Source organism: Haliotis cracherodii, unplaced genomic scaffold (genome assembly GCF_022045235.1).
Source record: "Haliotis cracherodii isolate W230 unplaced genomic scaffold, xgHalCrac1.p SCAF_6, whole genome shotgun sequence".
Taxonomy (NCBI): Eukaryota; Metazoa; Mollusca; class Gastropoda; order Lepetellida; family Haliotidae; genus Haliotis; species Haliotis cracherodii.
The window spans coordinates 1,687,998-1,709,645 of NW_027266319.1; the positions used below are offsets into that span (position 1 = coordinate 1,687,998).

At 39.1% G+C, this 21,648-nt stretch overlaps 1 protein-coding gene across 2 annotated transcripts in view; it reads left to right on the forward strand.

The window, feature by feature from the left end:
- The first annotated feature begins 1,440 nt into the window (after positions 1-1,440).
- The window catches only part of LOC139444674 (synaptophysin-like), a 123,407-nt gene continuing 103,199 nt past the window's right edge, over positions 1,441-21,648 (forward strand). For both annotated transcript variants that reach the window (XM_071225606.1, XM_071225607.1), the window contains exons 1-2: positions 1,441-1,486; positions 12,620-12,685. In XM_071225606.1, the coding sequence (XP_071081707.1) occupies positions 1,469-1,486; positions 12,620-12,685 (84 nt within the window). In that variant the 5' untranslated portion in view covers positions 1,441-1,468. The remainder of the gene's footprint in view (positions 1,487-12,619; positions 12,686-21,648) is intronic.

The window sequence follows — 21,648 nt, forward strand, 5'->3', positions numbered from 1 at the left end:
TTCTGGAAGAGTAGATCAACTACGGGTCATATTCACGCTGTTTGTACTTTTATTGAAACTAGAAAATGTATTAAAAATACACTTTTTCTGCTTTTATTTACTTTCATAAAGCGTATGATAGCATTAATAGAGGTGTGCTGTGGGAGAAATTATGTAACATTGGTGTGAAAGGGAAAATGCTTCTAGCACTTCAATCTTTATATGATAATGTGAAATGCAGTGTACGTATAAATTGTATACTTACACCCTGGTTTAATGTAAATCGGGTTAAAAACAAGGATGTTTACTCTCGCCAATTATGTTTAATTTCTTTATTAATGATTTGCTTGACAAGCTAACTGAAACTGGTATTGGTATTTGTGTTGATGATGTAACTATTGCAGCCTTAGCATATGCTGATGATCTTATTTTACTTGCAGAATCGGCAGATGATGTGAATCGTCTATTACATGTTATGAATACTTGGTGTGTTGATAATAGTAACCTTATTAATAATGACAAGTCCAAGATTATCCAGGCCTTCTTTTCACGGGGCATCTTGACTACAATGCTATGGCAAAAGCAGCAGCTAAATCGTCTAACAGAGCATTAGGCTTTCTTATATGTAAATATAAGGCAATCGGAGGTATGCAATCCACTACTTATTCCAAATTGTATGCTACGATGGTTTGGCCAGTATTGAGTTATGGGGCATCTATCTGGGGTCATTTCTACCGTAAATGCCGTTCACCATCGTGCTTTGAGATTTTGCTTAGGGTTGGGCAAATACCCTCCACATGTTGCTGTTAATGGAGATATGGGATGGATTCCTCCGATAGTTAATCACATCATGTGTTTCTAAACACAATGCGAATTTATTTGTATTAACGTGCTTTTCAGTCACGATTGATTTGAAAAGAAACACTTTTTCTGCAAAAGAGAAGTTTTTAAGATAAATACAACATAAAATAGGAGGAGGATATCCAATAGAAATCCTTTTTCGCATATCTCTACAATAAGATACAAACAATAATATTTCACATAACCGAAAAAAACTTAAGAGTTTAAAAATATTCGCAACAAATGAAAACAATTGAACAATTGGAACGAACTAGCCCAACAGCAACACGTAGAATTTATAATGGCCAGTGAGATTTAATGACATAATTGTCCCACATTAATGTATTCGTTTGGTGGTCAGTAGTCAAATATTAACGTTAGAAAAGTGCTTCTATTTGTTCATATAAATAACATGATAGAAATGAAACGTACTTTACTTTAAGTAAATTGTCATTATGGTTTGATGTCCAAAGCTTATGTCGTAGGCTGTGACAGAAACATATTTCTAAAAGTTTACGTGTTATCATAATGAATACGAATATGATGTTATATGTTAATCATTTTTTTGTGTTAAAATCCTATTTCGTTTCAATAAACGTAACAGGAAATAGACGGCCTTCACCTATATCCGACCTGGAAGTGAATCAAGATGGAAGCAGTGGGACAGGTTCGTGCAAAACAAATATCGTATTTTAGTCGCTTTCAGTTTTTAATAAGTGCTAATTAATGGATAGTAAGTTAATGACCTTTCAAAGTATACAATGGGATTACTTTGTATAACTGTCCACGAATAGTAAGATAAATCTCAGTACTTGGTGAATGGAGAATTCCACGTCTAATAATGAAATGACTCTTGAGAATGAGTCATTATTATATTTTACCATTGCTAATGTTATGGAATATATCCGCAATTTATTACTAGATAAAACACGGTGAACGGGACACAATATTCAACCGAAACACTGCAATGTCATGCTTATACTGAACATGTCAGTTAAAGAGTCCATCTGATTATGGTCTGTGATCTCCTGTGGAGCCAACCAGGACGCAAATGTTAGGCATTCGGTTTAGGATCAGAGGATGTCAAAATGATGAAGTTACTGTCCTTTGTCTGGTTATATGTAAAAAAGCAACCTGCCCATTACTGCAGTTGCAAGAACGTTTATGACCACAATAAACCATGTATACCAAATTTGACTTAATCATGGATGCATCACTTGTTCTCTTATCGTTGGTTCCCTATACTCACAGCAAAACATAGTTTTGTTATGAACAGAAATTTGAGGCCCCCCCTGTTGATTTTCTAGCAAGGAGGTCGGGAAAGATCAGGAAAATAATTTTTCAACATGTATCACTTTTGATGAGTACGGATGACGTAACAAAATCTTATTTCAACAGCGATCTGTGGAATCTGTCTCTATGCCCATTTTCAAGCAAGTACAACTGTTGATTGAAAATGAGTCGAGAAAGTTTCTGGTTGTTAGAAAGGTTTGTCTGCTTGTTTAAACAAACAGAGACCATATACCTAGGGACAGGCCTCAGAAGTAGATTATCATTAACAGTTACTACCGCGCTCATGAGAGTAATACAATGGGACATCCTACTGCTTTTTCCTGGCAACAGTCAAGATGCACGACACATGCTCAGATGCTCATATCTGAGGACTTCCCCTCGAGTGCACACTGATATTTCGAGTATGAGGCTAAGCGCAGTCAAAAACTAGATGGTACTGCTTTAGGGGAACAAACAGTCCATTGATGACAAAGTTGGGCTATGAAAATGTGAAAATTGCAATAAAACATCTCTAGACATGATGATTTACAATTTCAATTATAGTTCCAGTTCTGCAAGGCATTGTTTTCTATGCAGAGATTAAGATTACTGTGTGTATTTGTCTTGTATACTAAGCCGGAAATATCAACTCACTCATGATTATGCTAACTGCAGCAGTGCTTTTAAAGTGAACAAGGATAACACTATTTCTGGTTCTCAATTTTGAACAAGGTAAAGATGGATATTGTAAGGGACCTTGATATAAGTATACATTTATAAATAAATTATGTAATGTGCTATAAAGAACATTATGATACAAGCTACATCTGATAATTTCTTAACACACCTTGTATGTTGGTTTATTTTTTGTAAGAGGAGTGGGTGGGCCAGTTGTCTAGGGTGCAGTGCAGAGTTACATTACTTAGTCATACCAGGATCCTTTGATATTGGGTTTAAATCCCAGATTTTCCATGATAATGATTCTTGGTTTGTCAACACGATATCTGTACCACAATAAGCTGAATTGGATTGGCATGACTGACATAATGTTCAATAGCGTTAATCCAAACCTCATACTCATGCACACACGTTTGAGCAAATAATCAATATTGCTACGTGTATACATTGGCTGGGTGACTTGGTCGGTGGAATGTCATCATACCACATGCACAAGAACATTCACATGCACAATAACACACACAAGAACACACATGCATGCACAAGAACACGCACATGCACAAGAACTCTGTAACTTCCGTAATTTGGTTTCAGGCTTGATTTAGCTATAAAAACATGCCCAAGTGCAACCTAGTCGTCTTATTTACACTAGTTTTTGCGTCTGTGTGACGTTTGTCATATTTGTTTAAATGTTTTAGTGGAAGTTGATAATATCCTTACAAAGTAAGGTTCTTGATATTCTAAAATTTTGGTTGGCGCCTTGTGTTCTTAAAGCATGTAAAGTGTTAAATCATTAGGCGCTCTTCTGTACCTTCTGTTTTGGGTCCATGTAGCCATTTGTAACTCTCCACTCCATATCAATAACAGAAGCATCCATAGGGCGTCAGTCTCCTTATAATGTTAGTGGGTATTTTTTAAAGAAATATTCAAAAGTCAAACCCAATCTTTACTATTCAACAAAACATTGCTTTGGGAAACAATTTTTAAAAACCCTCCAGGTTTGAGCAATGTGGGTCCAGCCCAACATTAGCGTGACATCATCGTGACGGTTGAAGTCCAGTGAAAAAATAAATAGGAGTAAAACCTCAGGCCACTGAAAACCAAATGATATCCAACACGTTTTCTGCTGCATGAGGAATGTCACAGACAATTGAATTTTAAGCCATGACATATCACATTGAGCCAATTATGCATGGATCGTGAGATAGGGTAGATGTACACTATCCTTGACATTAGTCTGAATAATAGTGCCAGGAGACAATAGCATGCCATGAACTACATCCATGCCATAAATGTGCCACTTAACCTGTCATGGTTTATAAGATGGTTACCATGGTAACTGATTAATGGCACATGAAATAATGAAGTCCATGTGACGAAACTACGTTTGTCGGGCCAATATCCAGTGTGTCAATATTGAACTTGATGCCAGTCTGACACAATGCCATGGGAACTATGCTAGAGCGATGTATTGATTCACCCTTAAAACATGTGTCTACGTCATGGCCGATCAGTGTTGTCATTCATTGTTACTACTGAGTTGTCCTGACAATCTCATATAGAACGTAATGGTGTCCCATGTTAAAAGCTGTCACCAGCATGCTTGGCACTGGCATGGCAGAATTACAGGGATCAATAATTTGTCCTGTTTATTGTGTGAGTGTTTTGTAATCAGCTGAGTAGCATGTTAACATGTGTTAGAACATGTTCATTGATAAGGAATGTGACATTGATGTGAGGCCAAGGGGGAACCTGTCATCTCCTGATTCTGTCAGACCCAGTAAACAGGACAGACTGAGTCATATGAATTACATAGTAAAGTGGATGCTTAATATTTTAGCCCCCATGATAATCCAGATTAGAATTGGTCTTCAGCTCAACTCATGCTTGTCTTAAGAGGCAACTAATGGGATCTGGTGGTCAGACTCGCTGACTTGGTTGGTGCATGTCATTGCATCCCAATTGTGTGGGTCAATGCTCATGATATCAATCACTGGATTGTCTGGTCCATACTGTAATAATTACAGACTGCTGTCCTATAGTTCGGATACTGCTAAGTATGGCGTTAAACAACAAACAAACAAACTTTTACAATGCATACACACCTATTGAAATGTGTTCCAGAGCTCCAGAAAACTTTTGGGGTAATTGAGTTTTTACTGTAGGGTTTCTATTTTAATTGGGTTTTTACGTTTTTCATAGGGTAACCAATATGTTTTCATTCATCTATTCATCACTGTATTGGGTTTTTCCAAAAATGAATACCGGTAAACATTTTAAGATTTCAAAAAAATGAAGTAATGTTTTAGATGTATGTATGTACTACATATATATCTAAATATATAGGCTTGACTCAACAAGTAAATTAGCTCGTAATTGTTTTTTGGAAATTAGCTCCTTTGTACGCATGCTGAAAAAGCTTCATTGGGTATTTGTGCATGCTGTTTTTATACATTTGAGTTTTTCATTTAATGCATGCGTTTCTTGAAAGGAATTGGGTTTTGAATATTTTTGGGGGGGTATTTTACACAAATACGGAGCTTGTCTGTAGCTCTGTGTTCCATGTCTGTACACAGGTACGAAAGAGTAGAACATTAGTTGCATCATTCTAAACTGGATTGAGCTACTTCTAGCACTATGCAGTTCTAAAATCTTGTGTCCTTGCTGTTACCATGGTTACTCGGGAAGCCTTTTTCATTGCAGCATGCAATTAACCATCATGACTTAGGAATTAAATGTACTTGAAATATACTTAAGGTACAGCATATACTACATCCTGTTTGACTCGGAATGTTTCTAGGTTTGTCAGCACCACACCCGTACTCGTTGGTTTCACCAAAGTGGTAAACATCTGAGACCTGCATCACTTCAGGTTTTCCTCCCACATTAAGCTGACAAACTGTGATATAACTGGAATTCTGTTCAGACTGGCCTTGAACTAAACTAAACTCACTCACTCAAATAAGATAAAATCAAAGTGTTGTTTTCAAGAAACCTGAATGTCCCTGTTCTGAATGGTGAAGTCCTTCATGGTGATTTTTGAAAGCAAAATGCAAATAGGAATGAAAGGGACAGGACTTCGACCGTTCTGAAGCCTTGAAACTGATAACCATCAAGCTTGCTCTGCTCGCCTTATTCCCTGACAGATTGTTCTGTTCCACTGATGGTTCTAATGCAAGCCTTTCAGTACACTTTAAGTATTGTTTTGCACAATCGTGTGGATGTCGTAACAGGCGACTATGCTTGTCATAAGAGGCGACTAACGGGATTGGGTAGTCAGGCTCGCTGACTTGGTTGATGCATGTCATTGTTTCCCAATTGCGTGGATTGATGCTCATGATGTTTATCACTGGATTGTCTGGTCCAGACTCGATTATTTACAGACCGCCATCATATAGCTGGAATATTGCTGAGAGCGGCGTTACACAACAAACAAACAAACAAACAAACAATGAAAGTGATGGTTACCTAAATGTGGAGACTCGTCCAAAATGAAACAGTTGAAAAAACATGAATGGATTCTGTAAGATGTGTGAAGGGAATTCTGTGTGAAGGGAATTCTGTGATTGGCTTCATACGACCAAGGCATAGATATATTTTAATCTCGGCTTTGATAAACACTGTTGTCTTATTTAATCAAATTGGCAAATAGTATTTTGTAACCCATCCGTAATGAAAACACACATGCTTTTTCTTCAACATTGCTGAAACCAGTTGTACGCTGTGCAGAGCTTGCATTGTCGGCTTCTATGGTTTTGGTTTGAGAATTGAATTGTGCATGTGATGTCGCACTCGGACATTATTTTCATGCATGATTTAAAAACACACAGAACCTTCGACGTGCTGTCCCTTTAAGTACATTTGAAATGATATCTTTGTGACTACATATATTACATGAAAATGAAAAAAAAGTACTTTAATTAAATATCACCAGGTGATGTCTCATTTGGAAATGTATTCATTAGGAAATTCTTTCATGGTCCATCTGTTACCACTCAGGTCCCTCATGTTACATTGATAATGGTTACAGCAGGGACAGTAACCATGGTAACAGGAAGGAAGTGTTTGGCTCTGATTAATATTTTGTCATGATAGATTCTACCAGTTTGTTGGAAGCACAAGATCTGATAAAGGGTGTATCATGACTCTCTTGTAGAATGAATAAAAGCTGTCCAAATTCTTTAAAATTAAACTGTCAAAATGCAAGTAACATAATGGACACCCTTTAAGAGTACTCATTGACTAAGTCACCTCCAAGGCTTTTTTTTAGAATAATCTGTATCTCAGCTCTGAAATGACATTGTATAGCTAGGCAGCACAAAAGACCCTGAAAGAGTGGCATCATGGGTACAAAGGGAGGCTCAGTAAAACAATTTTAGTCTGGTAACAGGAGCAACCAAAAAATTGAATGGCAGAACAATCGTTTTCCTTGTAACACCGTAGATGACCGTAGATAAGCCAAATTTTGAGGTCCAGAAAAAAAGATTCTATAGAAAGCGGTCGGCTTATGTATGGTAACACTTTCATCAAACTCTTTCTGTTGGTAAAAGTACTACATCGTCTCGCTTCAGGTGAATGAACAAGGCTATAACAATCTTAGTGAAAATGTGCAATTTGCTATTAAATATCACTTGACATATTGATTTAGCATTTCGATTGTATATCTTGTCTTGCTAGGCATTGTTTTATATGCAGGGATAAAGATTACCATGTGTATTGTTACAAGTGCTTCCTTGGAAATGTTCCTAATGTGGGGTATCATAAGTAACCGATATAAACAGATAAACTAACATGTAAAACTTTCATTGACACTAGCAAATATGACGACACATTAGCAGTTTAATTAAGCATCAACTTCAGTTCTTATAAATAAATTCAGTAGAACATGGATATAATAAACTACAAGGGATCAAATAAATCAGTTTGTTATATATGTTTTCGCTCGGAAACGTCCGCCATCTTAGCAAAACACCATACACATACACATTTATACATGTTTCCTCCTGCATCGACCGCTGATTCAGTTAAAATGTACCTAATGATACAACTTCAAAACAGCCAATTGTCAGGGACACCTGGCACTGAGTGAGATTTCACAGTTCGCTATACACGTCACTAATTAATGGTAGATGGGCCTTGTCGGTGATTAGATATCAGTTCGCTGTATCTGTTAGTTCGCTGTAGAGAGTTTGTTATGTACGTACATTTAATATATGTATTATTGTATGAAGGGGCACAGGTGGCCTAGTCTTCTAAGGCGCAGCGATTTGCTGTGCAGAGTTGCGTCCCTTGGGCACGCCAGAAACCTATGATTGTGGGTTCGAATCCCGGTTCGCCCCGATTATGTTTCTAGGTTTGTCAGCACCATACCCATGCTCGTGGGTTTCACCGAAGTGGTAAACGTCCGAGACCTGCATCACCTCGGGCTTTCCTCCAACATTAAGCTGACACGCCGTGATATAACTGGAATACTGTTAAAAGCGGCGTTAAACCCAACTCACTCACTCTATTTATTGTATGAACAAATTATCTGTGCTTTGCTATTGACCCAGGTCCGATGGCAACATTTCATTGGCAAGTTTGAATATCATTGATAACACATGAACTGTAAACAGATGAATAAAATGAAAAAGTGCTGATAATCTTTTTCTCCACCACACATTCTTACATTGTTATTCACAACAATTTATTATAGAATTATCAAATTATATGACTTTCTGTCAACTTTTCTTGCACTATGGTTCGATTCCCCATATTTATTAACCTATTCATTGGGATCGCTATTAAGTAAGAGAGTTCTTTCTATAGGCATTAAAACCTATTGTGAGGTTTTACTTTCAAAGTAAAACTTATTATGAGGTTTTATTTTCGTTCTGGAGGTTTTACTTTGAATGTAAAACCTCAAATCCCAGATTTAACCAAGTAACTGAAAAAATGACTACAAGTAGCAATTCAAAATTTTAATTCAATTAAAATTGAATGTCATGTGTACAGTGAATGAAGACTGGGTAACAAAATGAAAGTCATCGTCGCTCATCTTTCCACTTCAGAGTCTCTGGTGAAAGGACAGCGAGGTTTCAAAACACATGCTTTTAAACAAGTGCTTATCAATGCTGCACAATTTGCACATGAAGTAACTGCTAGCCGTTAGGTCACAACTACCTCAATGTAACCATTGTTGTGGACACATCCAAGTGCTCTTGAACGCCTGGCAAGTCAGCGAATTTCACGTGGAAGTTATGATATCACGTCTTCAAGGGAGCGCTATAATTAAGCGCCTCATTTATAGATGCTTGTTATATTATTTAATCAAGTTAGACGGTTTATAAATAAGTATGGAAAAACACTTTCCCTTGGGTTTTGGTAGACAGAGCATGCCCTGGGGGTCGGGAAAAAACGCGGGGGCTTCGACCCCTTGGTTTTTCCCTCTCCCCAGGGCATGCTCTGTCTACCAAAACCTCGTGAGCATGTTTTCTCCAATCCTTATGGCCATCTTCCTAAGACATGGGAGTTAACTGAGTATAAAACTCCAGTTTCTTTCCTTGTCAAACAAGGCTGGAATAACATGGACCAATCATAGTGCCACCTGTGGCTATTACGACTTATGCCCCTTCTATGTCCCTCCTATTGACCAATCAAATTCCACCTCTCAAATCACTTGCATTTGCTTCAAACAAAATGGAATTCGTGAAGATCCGGGATAGAATGTATCTTCAGCAACCCATGCTTGCAGTATAAAGCTATGCTTGTCATAAGAGACGACTAACGGGATCGGGTGGTCAGGGTCGCTGACTTGGTTGATGCATGTCATCGTGTCCCAATTGTGTGGATCGATGCTCATGATGTCAATCACTGGATTGTCAGGTCCAGGCTCGATTATTTACAGACTGCTGTCATATAGCTAGAATATTGCTGAGTGCGGTGTTAAACAAACAAACAAACAAACAAACATCAACAATATATTGGAGCCCTGTCAAGGCGATCTGATCATTAATCATGATCTGTATATGTAATAAAAGGGGTCTTTGCTCACGAATTGCTCACGAACATTTTGTCAGCACAATTAATCTACACTGACTGTCTAAATAAACACAATAATAAGTGCTCTAATTTTAACTAGACAGGAATAAATTACACCGATCTCAACAGAAATGTTACAAGACTTTGGAGAGCTGGCAGACAGCTACGAGGGATGTTCATTAAAGATTTCCCCTGACCCACTTCCGATGGACCTAGTGGAATGAAACTTGGCATAGGTATTAGTCTTTCTCCACATAGGAACCACCAAGAGTTACACACTTCTCCCATCGTTTTATGCAACTATGGAGACCTCGATTGTAAAAGCCCTAATTTTGCGTCTCAAACCAGGACTTGACTTCAGAAATCAGTGTTTCATCATCTGTGAAACGTTTTCCCTTCAGAAATGACCACATGGTTGGAAAGAGGTGGAAGTCAGATGGTGCAAGGTCAGGAGAGTAAGGAGGATGTGGAAGGATTTCATAGCCACAGGACCGCGCTTGTCTGGGCAACATGAGAGTTGTGTACTGGAGCATTGTCTTGCAGGAGACGGACACCTTTGGTCAGCATGCCACGCCTCTTAAGCTTGATAGCGTCCCGCAATTTCCGCAGCAGTGAAGCATAATAAGCTCCTGTAATTGTGGAACCCTTTGCCAAGAAATCCATCATCACTACTCTGTGCTGGTCCCAAAACACCGTGAGCATGACCTTGCCTGCAGTGGGTTGGACACGTGCCTTCTTTGGGGGTGGTGACTCCACATTCTTCCATTGCATCGACTGAACTTTAGTCTCAGGATCATAGTGATGGACCCATGTTTCATCCTCTATGATAAGTCTGTCAAAAAAGTTTGCCTGTTTTTTTTTGGCACATGTCCAAAAGATCCTTCGAGCAATTGACTCGTTCCTGCTTTTGGAAAGGTGTGAGCAACCTGGGAATCCATCGTGCAGACACCTTATGCATGTTCAAATTATCATGGATGATTTTTTCCACAGACCCTACAAATCTGATCTTGACATCTTGTGCTAACTGGCAAACAGTTATACGTCGCTCTGCCAAAATGGCGGTCTCCACTTAATGGATAGTGTCCTCATCAATGGCTAAATTGGGGCGACCAGGAATAGCAGCTGTTTCCACAGATGTCCGACCACACTTGAACTGGCGATGCCAGTGTTTAACTACGTCATATGATGGGGCATCTTCCCCATAAGTTGCTTTCATTTCATCGAACATTTCTTTTGGTGTGCGACCTTTCAAATATAAAAACCTAACCACTGCTTGGTATTCTACTGGCTCCATTGTCACACCCTACTCGATCATAACACCTGTAAAAGTGGTAAGATTAATAGTTTGGTGCTGCAAATTCAGACATAACCCATAGATACATGTATCATTACACATGTGAAATTTCAACCAAATATGATAACCCTAAGTGGTTTAGAGGAAATCTTTAATGAACACCCCTCGTATTTTGGACAGAATTAACCCAGGTCCATGGTATAGCCTACCTTTCAAATTCGATATTTTGGGGAAACATTTCCATATTCTGGGTGGTGGATTTCAGAGCCTATATAAATAGCACCCTCAATTATCCAGAGTAATGTATCTCCATTCTATAATGACGAGAGACCGGGGACCAATCACTATGTGGCGCCACCGCCTCCATCTCTCTTACTGGTAACTTCTTCCAGAATTTCACATGCACATGTAGTGTTTCCGTTTACCAATAATTGCTGGTAATTTACCAGTAAAACAGGCCATGTATCGGTAAACTTTAATCCTGTCAGTCCACTGGACCGGGAGTATGTGTATATTACATTATTATCTTAAAATAGAAATCTTGAGTAAATCTCTATCTACATTTATGAATAAAAGCTGTCTAAAACTAAACAGTGTCTCAGCGTGTTTGTTATTGCAAGAGTCTAGGAAGTACCTAGTCCATAGTCAGCCAAGCTTAGTCTTTGGTGGATATGAATCATAGATAGGTACTTGATAGGAATGTCAATTTGAATGTATCAGTATTTGAAGAGTTGTAAGTAATTTATAACTGAATGGATACACAGACATGGGGGTAGTTCTAGCATTGTGTCATTCCAGTCTGACTAAAAATGCAACATTTGTATCGAATGGGTGAGAGTGTGTATAATATCACAATAGTGAGTGAGTGAGTAGTGTTTTACGCTGCTTGTAGCAGTATTCCAGCAATATCACGGCGGGGGTCACCAGAAATGGGCTTCACACATTGTACCCATGTCGGGACTCGAACCCGGGTCTTTGGCATGACGAGCAAACACTTTAACCACTAGGGTACTAGGGCTGGGACGAGTCCAAATTTACTACCCAGGTACCCACACCCATATTACCCGACCCTACCCGGGTACCCACTGTAGGTCTCAGGAGATGTCTCAAAATGTCTGATTGGGAACATTTTTAGCATAGCCCTGACAAAAACATATTTAGTATTAAACAATCTGGTCAATCACACACTGAAGTTGAATTAAGTTATATTTTTATTCAACCGTATGAAAAATCAGAAGGAATGGGTGCATAGTCAGAAAGAAATGTGAACATTAATGACTATTAGTTTAACCATTGAGTTATAGATATTTTTTGTCATTAAACAATATATCACATGACTAACCACGGGTCCGGGTAGTCCTGTGGGTACCCGGGTCCTACTCAGTACCCACCCAACCCGGGTACCCGAGTTACCCGTCCCAGCCCTATAGGCTACCCTATCACAATAGAAAGGAGACATGATACTTGAGTAATTTCTGTAAAGACACTGTCTTCTATATATGTGATTCATCATGTGTCTGTCTGTCTGTTATCCAGGTTGCATCTGCGTTCAATGGCCGCGTGCTGAAGGAGCCGAGAGGGTTCATCAGGATCATACTGTTTGTGAGTACAAATAGATATCACACTGCATCCCTGAAATAGTGGGGCATGGTCTAAGACGCCCGATTCACCTTACAGAGTTATGTCCCTTTGGCCATGTTGGCAGGCCAGGATCCGAGGATCATGGGTTCAAATCTCAGATTCGCTGTGATTAGGATGCATGTTTTGTCTAACATTTAGGACCCGCACCATTCAGGATTTCCTGCCGGCACACCTTGATGTGACTAACCCATTGTAAACAATACACAACTGCGTCATGAAACATGTCATGCTTTTCAGGAAGACAGCTGTGACAGAAATAATGAATCAGTCAGTCTTGCATTGCTCTCATGTATGAAAATTTTGTGCAAGGTCAAGACAGGGCCCTTCCTTAGTACCCATCATGGTACATGGGGCATGGGTGGGGGCACGGGTGGCCCAGTCGTCTAAGGCGCCGCGATTCGCTGTGCAGAGTTGCATCCCTTGGGTACGCCAGAATTATGTTTCTAGGTTTGTCAGCACCATACCCGTGCTCGTTGGTTTCATCGAAGTAGTTAATGTCTGAGACCTGCATCACTTGGGCTTTCCTCCCACATAAGCTGACACGCCGTTATATAACTGGAATACTGTTAAAAGTGGCGTTAAAACCCAACTAACTCACTCACTGGAATAGTACCCTATGGTATTCTGTCCCCATGTACAAGATTCATTGTTTTATTGATCCAGGTTCACTTAATGTGTGTGCATTTGACTGGACTTATATAGTCTTTCATCTGATGATGGAATGTCACTCCTTACGAGGCTGAAATCGAGTCTGCATTTATCATGTATGGAATATCACAGTTATTGGTATGGGCTAGTGTATAACTAAATATATAACATACTTATTTCATCATAAAAGAGTATGATTCTGGGGCAGGAGACTGCCTCTGTGGCCTAGTGGACAGAGCGTGTGCCCAGAGAGTGGAAGGTCAGGGTTGATCCCCGGCCGTGTCATACCATCCAAGGTTAACAGATGGTACTTGTTACCCTGCCTGATGCTGGGCTTTAGGGATCAAAGCAGGGACAGGTCAGCTTGGACCTCCACTACTGCGTGGGGTCGTTCAGTAGACCAGAACCTATGCTTATCCTAAGTGGTCTGGATCGAGTGGTCTGATTGGGTTAATTCTGTGTCATCACCCTGTTGGTATTATATCAGGAATCACTCCATTTACTTACCAGCTGACATTATATATCTGGAATATTGCTTCGGGTGGCATTAAATATCAAACAAATGAACAATGAACCCATCGAAAGGAGTTGTTTATGATATAGACATATTGTGAGCTGTATCAATATTGGTTGTCATGGGTGACTAGCTTTCTGCAGCAAGACCGTGCTGTACATGGGATCCATTGAAGTCCTATCATGCTGTCAGGTAGTATGGATTGTAGACGATTTACAGCTGTGCCGAAAATGTATTTCTAGCTTCAAGGGAAGTAACTCTAGCAACCTTGTGAGGAAGCTCTCGTAAAATATCTGGCTAACTTCTTAAGAAGCTGTCCAGGGATCGGTCATGACCTGCTCAGAGGCTGATAGTCAGCCCCAAGTCTGCAGCAAATGTCAGAAAAAAATCCCAAATTAAGAAGTTCCAATTTCATGTGTGCATGCATAACATACAGTCTTAAAATACCTCTTAATAGATATGTGAGAGAAAAAATCCCAATTTTGAAGGAACTATTTACGTTTTCCCCAATTTGCCTGCCAAAGACACGTCGTGTGGATTCCTAGTTATATCCCTGCTGTCCGTTTTTGCAGCCTTAGGTGAAGTAGTCCGTCGTTTTTTCTTACTTTGAAAGTAAGTTTGTCAAGATATGGAGTTCTTGGTATAATGAATGTAGTTTTTCAAATGGAAATGGAAGACTCAAAGTATGGATCCTTCCTGTATGTTTATGACGAAAAGGTTGTGATAGATTAGGGCTTCAACCCGTCTAAATTTTTGGTACCCGATAATAAACCATTTCGGATAGTCAGCTTATGGTATGCATGTCAAGACGTAACTTTCCTCTTATTTTGAATAGCAGCAAGTAATATGTTTATCAACCGTCAAGTAAGCTTTTGTGTTACATTTTCGTTACTGGTTAGTGTGTTTTTAAACTCTTTTATCACCAATGCCTCAGACAATTAGAGTGACAAGCTCCTTCCCAGCGCATGACACCTTCGTTACACTCTCGGTAGAATTGCTGCAACTATTGTGGCCATGACCATTACAAGAATCTTGAAATTTGCTATTAAACCCCAAATGTAGTAATGTTTATACTTTTTTATGTCTTTGGGAATGCAATCAAAGTGAATTTTGAAAAGGTTTACGACTGACCATATTTCCCAGATGAATTTACCTTTTTGTTTGTTTGATCAGCTTGGTTCGAGACGGATAGAAAATCAACCAACTTCCCCCTTACATTCTTACTATACCAATTACATGATAGTTGTAATGAAACAAAAATTCAAATTGACAAACAAAGAAAATAATTTAGCAGGGGTAAATAAAGAGTATTTGGCGTTGCGGCAGTCACCACTTGTTTGTAAACATAACGGTCAGTCGGTTGCGTGTTGAACTCCAAGCATGGTTGTAGCCACCTATCACAGTGGGAAACTTTAACTGGTGGCAGTGATAGTATAGGGAGCTCCGCAACGGGATATCACTGTGAGGAGCTTGAGTACGTGTGTCCTCAGTGACAGACTCACATCTTGCTGGAACCAACTCGACCTCAAGTACTCATGTACTTGTTGAAACCTTAATAGCAGAGGAATTTAAAGTAGGTGTCCGACATGACCATGGTTGTATATGTGCTACCATGACACTGATTTAGCCAGAAAACATTCATGACTTTCCAATGTCAAATTTTGTATTTTGTTATATATTGGTAAAGTTTATCCTTGAGGCTTGGTAGGTTTCATGACATTTTCCTTTAATGACTTAGACTTTTTTATTTGGAAAAAGCCACACTGACGAATGGATGCCTACATTAAACACATTAAAAACACATGCACAGATGATGGATTGTTGGAAAGGCCTTTACTTCCAGTGATGATTAAATCCCTGATGATTCCCAACTCCCCTTAAAAAATACACGTTACGTAACACATTATGAATACATGTCAAACTAAAGTGAACAAAAGACTTTAAATACATTTTTTATTAACAAGAAACTATTGTATCGTGAGACATACATGATCTAGTGATGCATCAGGAGGTGTATGATGTCATCACACACAAAAATGACCTGGTGATTTTTTATTTTTTCACCATCAGTTGCTAATGATATTATGAGGTATTTGGTGATAGCAAACTTATCTACTCCCCAAAATGCATGCAAATTGCATCAAATGTATTCTAGAGTCACTGGCTTGGAATTACCATCAGAAGGTAATTGAAATCAATCAAATTCCGAGCTAAGTTCACTTCAAGGATATGTCGAAGTTTACCTGTATTGATTATTTCTTCTCAGTGCAGCCTATTTTTGCAACAAGACACAACTTCGCACCACCATTCTTCCAAGGGCTTGGAAGAAAACTGTAAATTATGAATGACCTTTTTCACAGGCTTACTCATCTCACAAAGTCTTCAACAAATACCCCGGATGACATATGTCTAGGTAAATGAGTCCCAATGATGCTGCCAGGACAATAGAGGGGATCAACGGAATGGTTTTATGACGTAGCCTGACATCTCCATCACCTCCTTGTGTTTTAAGACTCCCAAGAGCTTTTGTGGTGATGAGGCGCCAATGGTGGTAGTCATAATCGGATCTACTTCAGATGCTTGTCTTTTAACATCTACAAAATGTCTTCAGGATTGGAGACTGATGAATAGCGCCTCTTGGGCCAAATCAGGCATTTATTATACTCATTTGATACCTGTGGCTTGAGACAAGGTTTGAGGCAACGTGGCGTACATACAAATGTAGAGCAACAGCTAGTTCTTGGTTATACTCGTAGTCTTGGAACATGGCTGCTATTCCAACTGTTTCATGATGGTTTGAACAATCGCATTGGTCGAGCAGATTTATGTTTCTCTGCAGATCGTGTTGACGTCAAGTGTCGTGTTGTGTAAATGAGTTTTTAGTTGACATGTTTTCAATAATCACTGACAACGCTGAATACACACCTGGGTGCACGGAAATTAGAAAACTAGAATTTGGTATCAAAAACATTGTGATAAGCATGATAAGTATTGTCGGATCATAGGTTTTTGGACATAATACGATTTATGACGGCCATGTTTATCGTGATTACTCACGCAGTAATGGGGGGTGTAGCATCACACAGACATTGTAAATACTCAGATGATGGCTTGTTTTTAAGAGAAAGTGAATGAGCTGTTTTACATTTGTTCATGTGATTAGAGAGAAAACTATGAATGTTCTTAAGCTTCCGAAAACCCATAACACAAGGATACTTGTCGTGGGTATTGGGAATGTATGACATGTGCTGAAGGCTGTGTGTTATGATGGTTGTGTTTGTGATTTGAGAAATATTTAGTCAATTACAGCAACACAACAGTCAGAGCATTTCATGATAACTAATGGCAGTTTGTGAACACATCGTTCATGTAAGGCTGAAAAAAATATAATAGTCTTGGTTCTCAGGCACCACCCTCATAATCACCCAAAATCTGCCACACATATAATTTTTATTTCCATTTTTCCCCCAAAATATAAAAATCCTACTACTTAAACACAGAACACAGAAATAGGCTTCACACATTGTACAGTACCCATGTGGAGAATTGAACCCAGACTGCTTAAACCACTAGGCTACCCCACAACCCCAAAACCATTCAACAACATGGAAATAATATAAAAAATGCCAGTTACCAACATTAATTGTTATGTTAATTATTCACAAGGTCAAAGGTCATTTCACACACACAACAATGTTTGCAATGTTGATATTTTTGTAGGATTACCAACAATGGCCACACTTCTTAATGGATGTTTCGACCCGTGAAGATTCCGGGGTAGAAAAGGTCTTCAGCAACCCATGCTTGCCGTAAAAGGCGGCTAACGGGATCGGGTGGTCAGGCTCGCTGACTTGGTCGATGCATGTCATCGATCCCAATTGTGTGGATCGATGCTCATGATATTGATCACTGGATTGTCTGGTACAGACTTGATTATTTACAGACCGCTGTCATATAGTTGGAATATTGCTGAGTGCGGCGTTAAACAACAAACCAAACCAAAACTAAGGGATGTTTCCGATGCGGCTGACCGCTTCCTGTCATATTCGTATTGCTGTTAAGCAACACAAGATGGATCATGTAGTATATGCACACTGCATCCTAGACTACATGTCAGCCAATGAAAATGTTTGTCACGCACTGAGGCACCAGTTTTGGAAGCCAATTATGCAGCACATGAGAGCCCAACATTCATTGATAAAAGTCACATGAGATGGGCCTTTATGCTGTGACGTATGCCATTCTGCCATTATTTAGCCGACATATTCAGGTTTAGAAATTCCTTGTATCAGAGTGCCAATGATTTTAATGCCTGTTCCACAAAAGCTGTGGGCGGTCGGGTAGCCTAGTGGTTAAAGCCTTCGCCGAAGACCTGGGTTCAATTCCCGACATGGGTACAATGTGTGAAGCCCATTTCTTGTGTCCACCGCCATGCTATTGCTGGAATATTGTTAACAACGGCGTAAAGCTGTCTTAGCACTAAGAAGGCCCATGGTTTAACACTGGCTTACAGTAGTCATTTTGCTAAGATGATTGTAACCCCCATTCTTTAACATAGGCTCTCAGTAGTTGTATCACTAAGATGATTTTAACTCCCATAGTTTAACACTGGCTTACAGTGGTCATTGTGCTAAGATGATCGTAACTCCCATACTTTAACATAGGCTTTCGGTAGTCATAGCACTAAGATGATTGTAACTGCAATATTTTCACATTATAAGGCTTATGATAGTCATAGCGCTAAGATCATTGCAATCCCAATACTTTCACGTGGGCTTACAATAGTCAGTGCTAAGATCATTTTGCCGGACAGGGCTCAGGTGCCTGAAGGACACACTTAGAATTTTTTTGTTTAGAAAAAATACCTTGTGACAATTGTGATGATGCATGTCTTAATAAGCCAGTGATAAAGGTTCTTTCGCAAAAATATTAAGACAAACAAGTGACATAAATGGACAAACAAATAATGCACAGTCTGATTGAGAAAACAAACCTTGAGATCCAGACATTAAACAGGATGTTAGTAATCTCAATGAAAAGGAAGGAGGCAAACTTTAATTACACCCACTTATTATCTTGGCAGACAGACGTCCGGGTCCTAGCTGTCAGACCGACATATATTCCGGATCATACACTCGACTCCGCTTGGACAGAGATTTCTTATAAATGTGGAAAGGGTTTTTGTCGCTTTTATTTCCATTCCGATCCTATTTACTGTGACTGCATTAATATTAATTTCTTCTTTGTATAATCCTCGTCACGGGGACGACGCGGGTTCGATTCCCAGCATGGGTAAATGTGTGAAGCCATCTCTGTTGTCCCCCACCGAGACATTGCTGGAGCATTGCTTCAAGTTGCGTAAAACTATACTCACTCACTCAAACTCATGGTGACAAGACATTTACCTAGTTTAAAAATAGATGGACAGTATTCCCCATCTTCATCTTGTTGGTACACTTACATTCAATAGGGAATGTCTAAACGTCTTTGTCAGTACCTGTAGCACATGGAAGCGGTACAATATCTGTCCCTGACATCAGTACACTGCGTGTGGGGCTCATGCCTTGTCTGTTCCCCATATTGGGATTTCATGTTTTCATAGGGTTTCAGTGTATCAAATCTGTGCGTGCCAACAGTGTTACCTTTGAGATACTCCCCAGGGAGCTGAAAATGAAAATGGCGCGCACACTGATCCATTGACCAGGGGAATAATAGTGTAGTGCCAGGAGCATACACTAGGAGTGGAATTTGGTGCATTATATCCTTGTGTTATGGGTTTTCGTACGCTTAAACATTCGTAATTAACTCTCTAGTCACATAAACAACTGAAAAACATCTCAGTCACTTATGAAAGACCAATTTATCTTATCTCCTCGTATTTACAATATCTGTGTGACAATACACCACTTGTTATAGTGCGAGTAATCACGATCTGAAAATGTATGACGTCTGAAAACATATGATCTGACAATAAATGGACTTATACCTTATTTTTGATATATCATTGCCAGGGAACCATTATTTTTTTAAAACTCAGAGGCCTACATTACTCCTTATGTCAGTGAGATAGTACTGGTGTCTTGACTGTGAGCAATGCCATCTTGTCTTGCTTTGCCTCGTTTCATCCCACTCACTGTCTCACATTCCAAAGCCCTTTACCTCAACCTCACATTGCCTGGTATTTTTTTCTGGCTGGATCTTCAAATTTGGAGTGTCATCCTCTTAGAAAGGTTTAAAGAAAGATTGCAAAAAGGATAGTTGAAAATCAATAGTTTTTCTTGCTCACTTGTTCAAAGTCTTGTGCTTCAGCTTTTTCTCGGTCTGAGTTTCAGCCTAATCTGACTGCTGGACTGTCTCTATAATATTTTAATAGTGACAAAACTTGAGTGTATCATTCATACGAAGCTTTGAAAACGGGGGTATTTCCTCATGTTACAGAATGGACAGCCACTGTTATCGGGAAATGGGTGATGACAGATAATGTTTAAAATTCTTTTTAAAGTAATTTTCTGATTACGTAAACAATGAAAATGAAAAAGAAATAGGATAGTGGATATTATGAAAATCATCACATTTTCGCTTCCTTGGTCCTTTGTCTCGATGCTATGACCGTGTTAGCTTACATTTTTGTATTTAAAACAAACTCAATTAAGTTATTTATTCATTATTCAAATAATGTGATAAACTTAATTTTCGTATGTATAAACGGTAGGATTAGACCTTTCGAATGGTGTATTACATGTACAGCAAAGATATTTTACAAGTAGATATTTTCCTTGATAAATGTTGGCTTCATCTATCACACAAGATTCTCGGGGCCCTCGATGTCACACAGGTAAAAGCTTCTGGTTGACTGGTGTTGAAACAGTTAAGGGGATATCAGCCACCGTGGTCACACCGAGGTTTGTTCATGGTGTTAAAACATTTTGTGGTTGTTCGTTCTTTTAACAATATAAAAACATTATAATGATCTTTACGAATCAAGTAACCTGCCAGGGACAGTTTAAAAAAACACACAAAGTTATCCGACACTTTTGTGTTAGCACTGATAGTGCCAGACAAAATGTCAGCGGATTGATATTTTTTCAGAAACACTGATCGATACCTACAAAAAAACCTGAAAGTAATTAATTTGTAATTCATGAAAGATCAGTTTAATCACTTTCTTTATCTAGGATACATTTATCGTGCTCATGACCCATCTCCTTCATCACAGCAATCAAATCCTGGTTCTTTTATCCCTCTAAGCCCTGAGGGAGGGGGATATAGAAAGCGAAGCTGTCCGTCCGTCCTTGCAAGCCATCAAACACTGTTTGTGCTATAAACTTAGGGAGGTATACTCAACAACAAAAGTTCCTGACACCTATATTTTAGTGTATTTTTCAAACAAGTAAAGTTTGGTTTTCAATATTGTAGTACATGTATGGAATCAAGGCACAAAAACGCAACTGCTACAGAAAAGCTTGCATTCCATGCAAAAGTTGACTTTTATGCAAGCCCCATGCATTTCACTACCCAAGAATGGATATAAAAACATGTGCATTAACGGGATTCCATATCCATTGTATAGCAATAATAAACATTACGAAATGCCACGCCTGTCCGAAAATGAGTGTCTGCGAGCCATTGGTATGCTTGAAGCAGGATCGAGTCAACGTGATGTTGCAAGACAATTTAACGTCCACAGAAACACCATTTGGTGTTTATGGCAACGTTGGCAACAGACGAATGCAGTCAGAGACCATCCGCGGAGTGGCAGGCC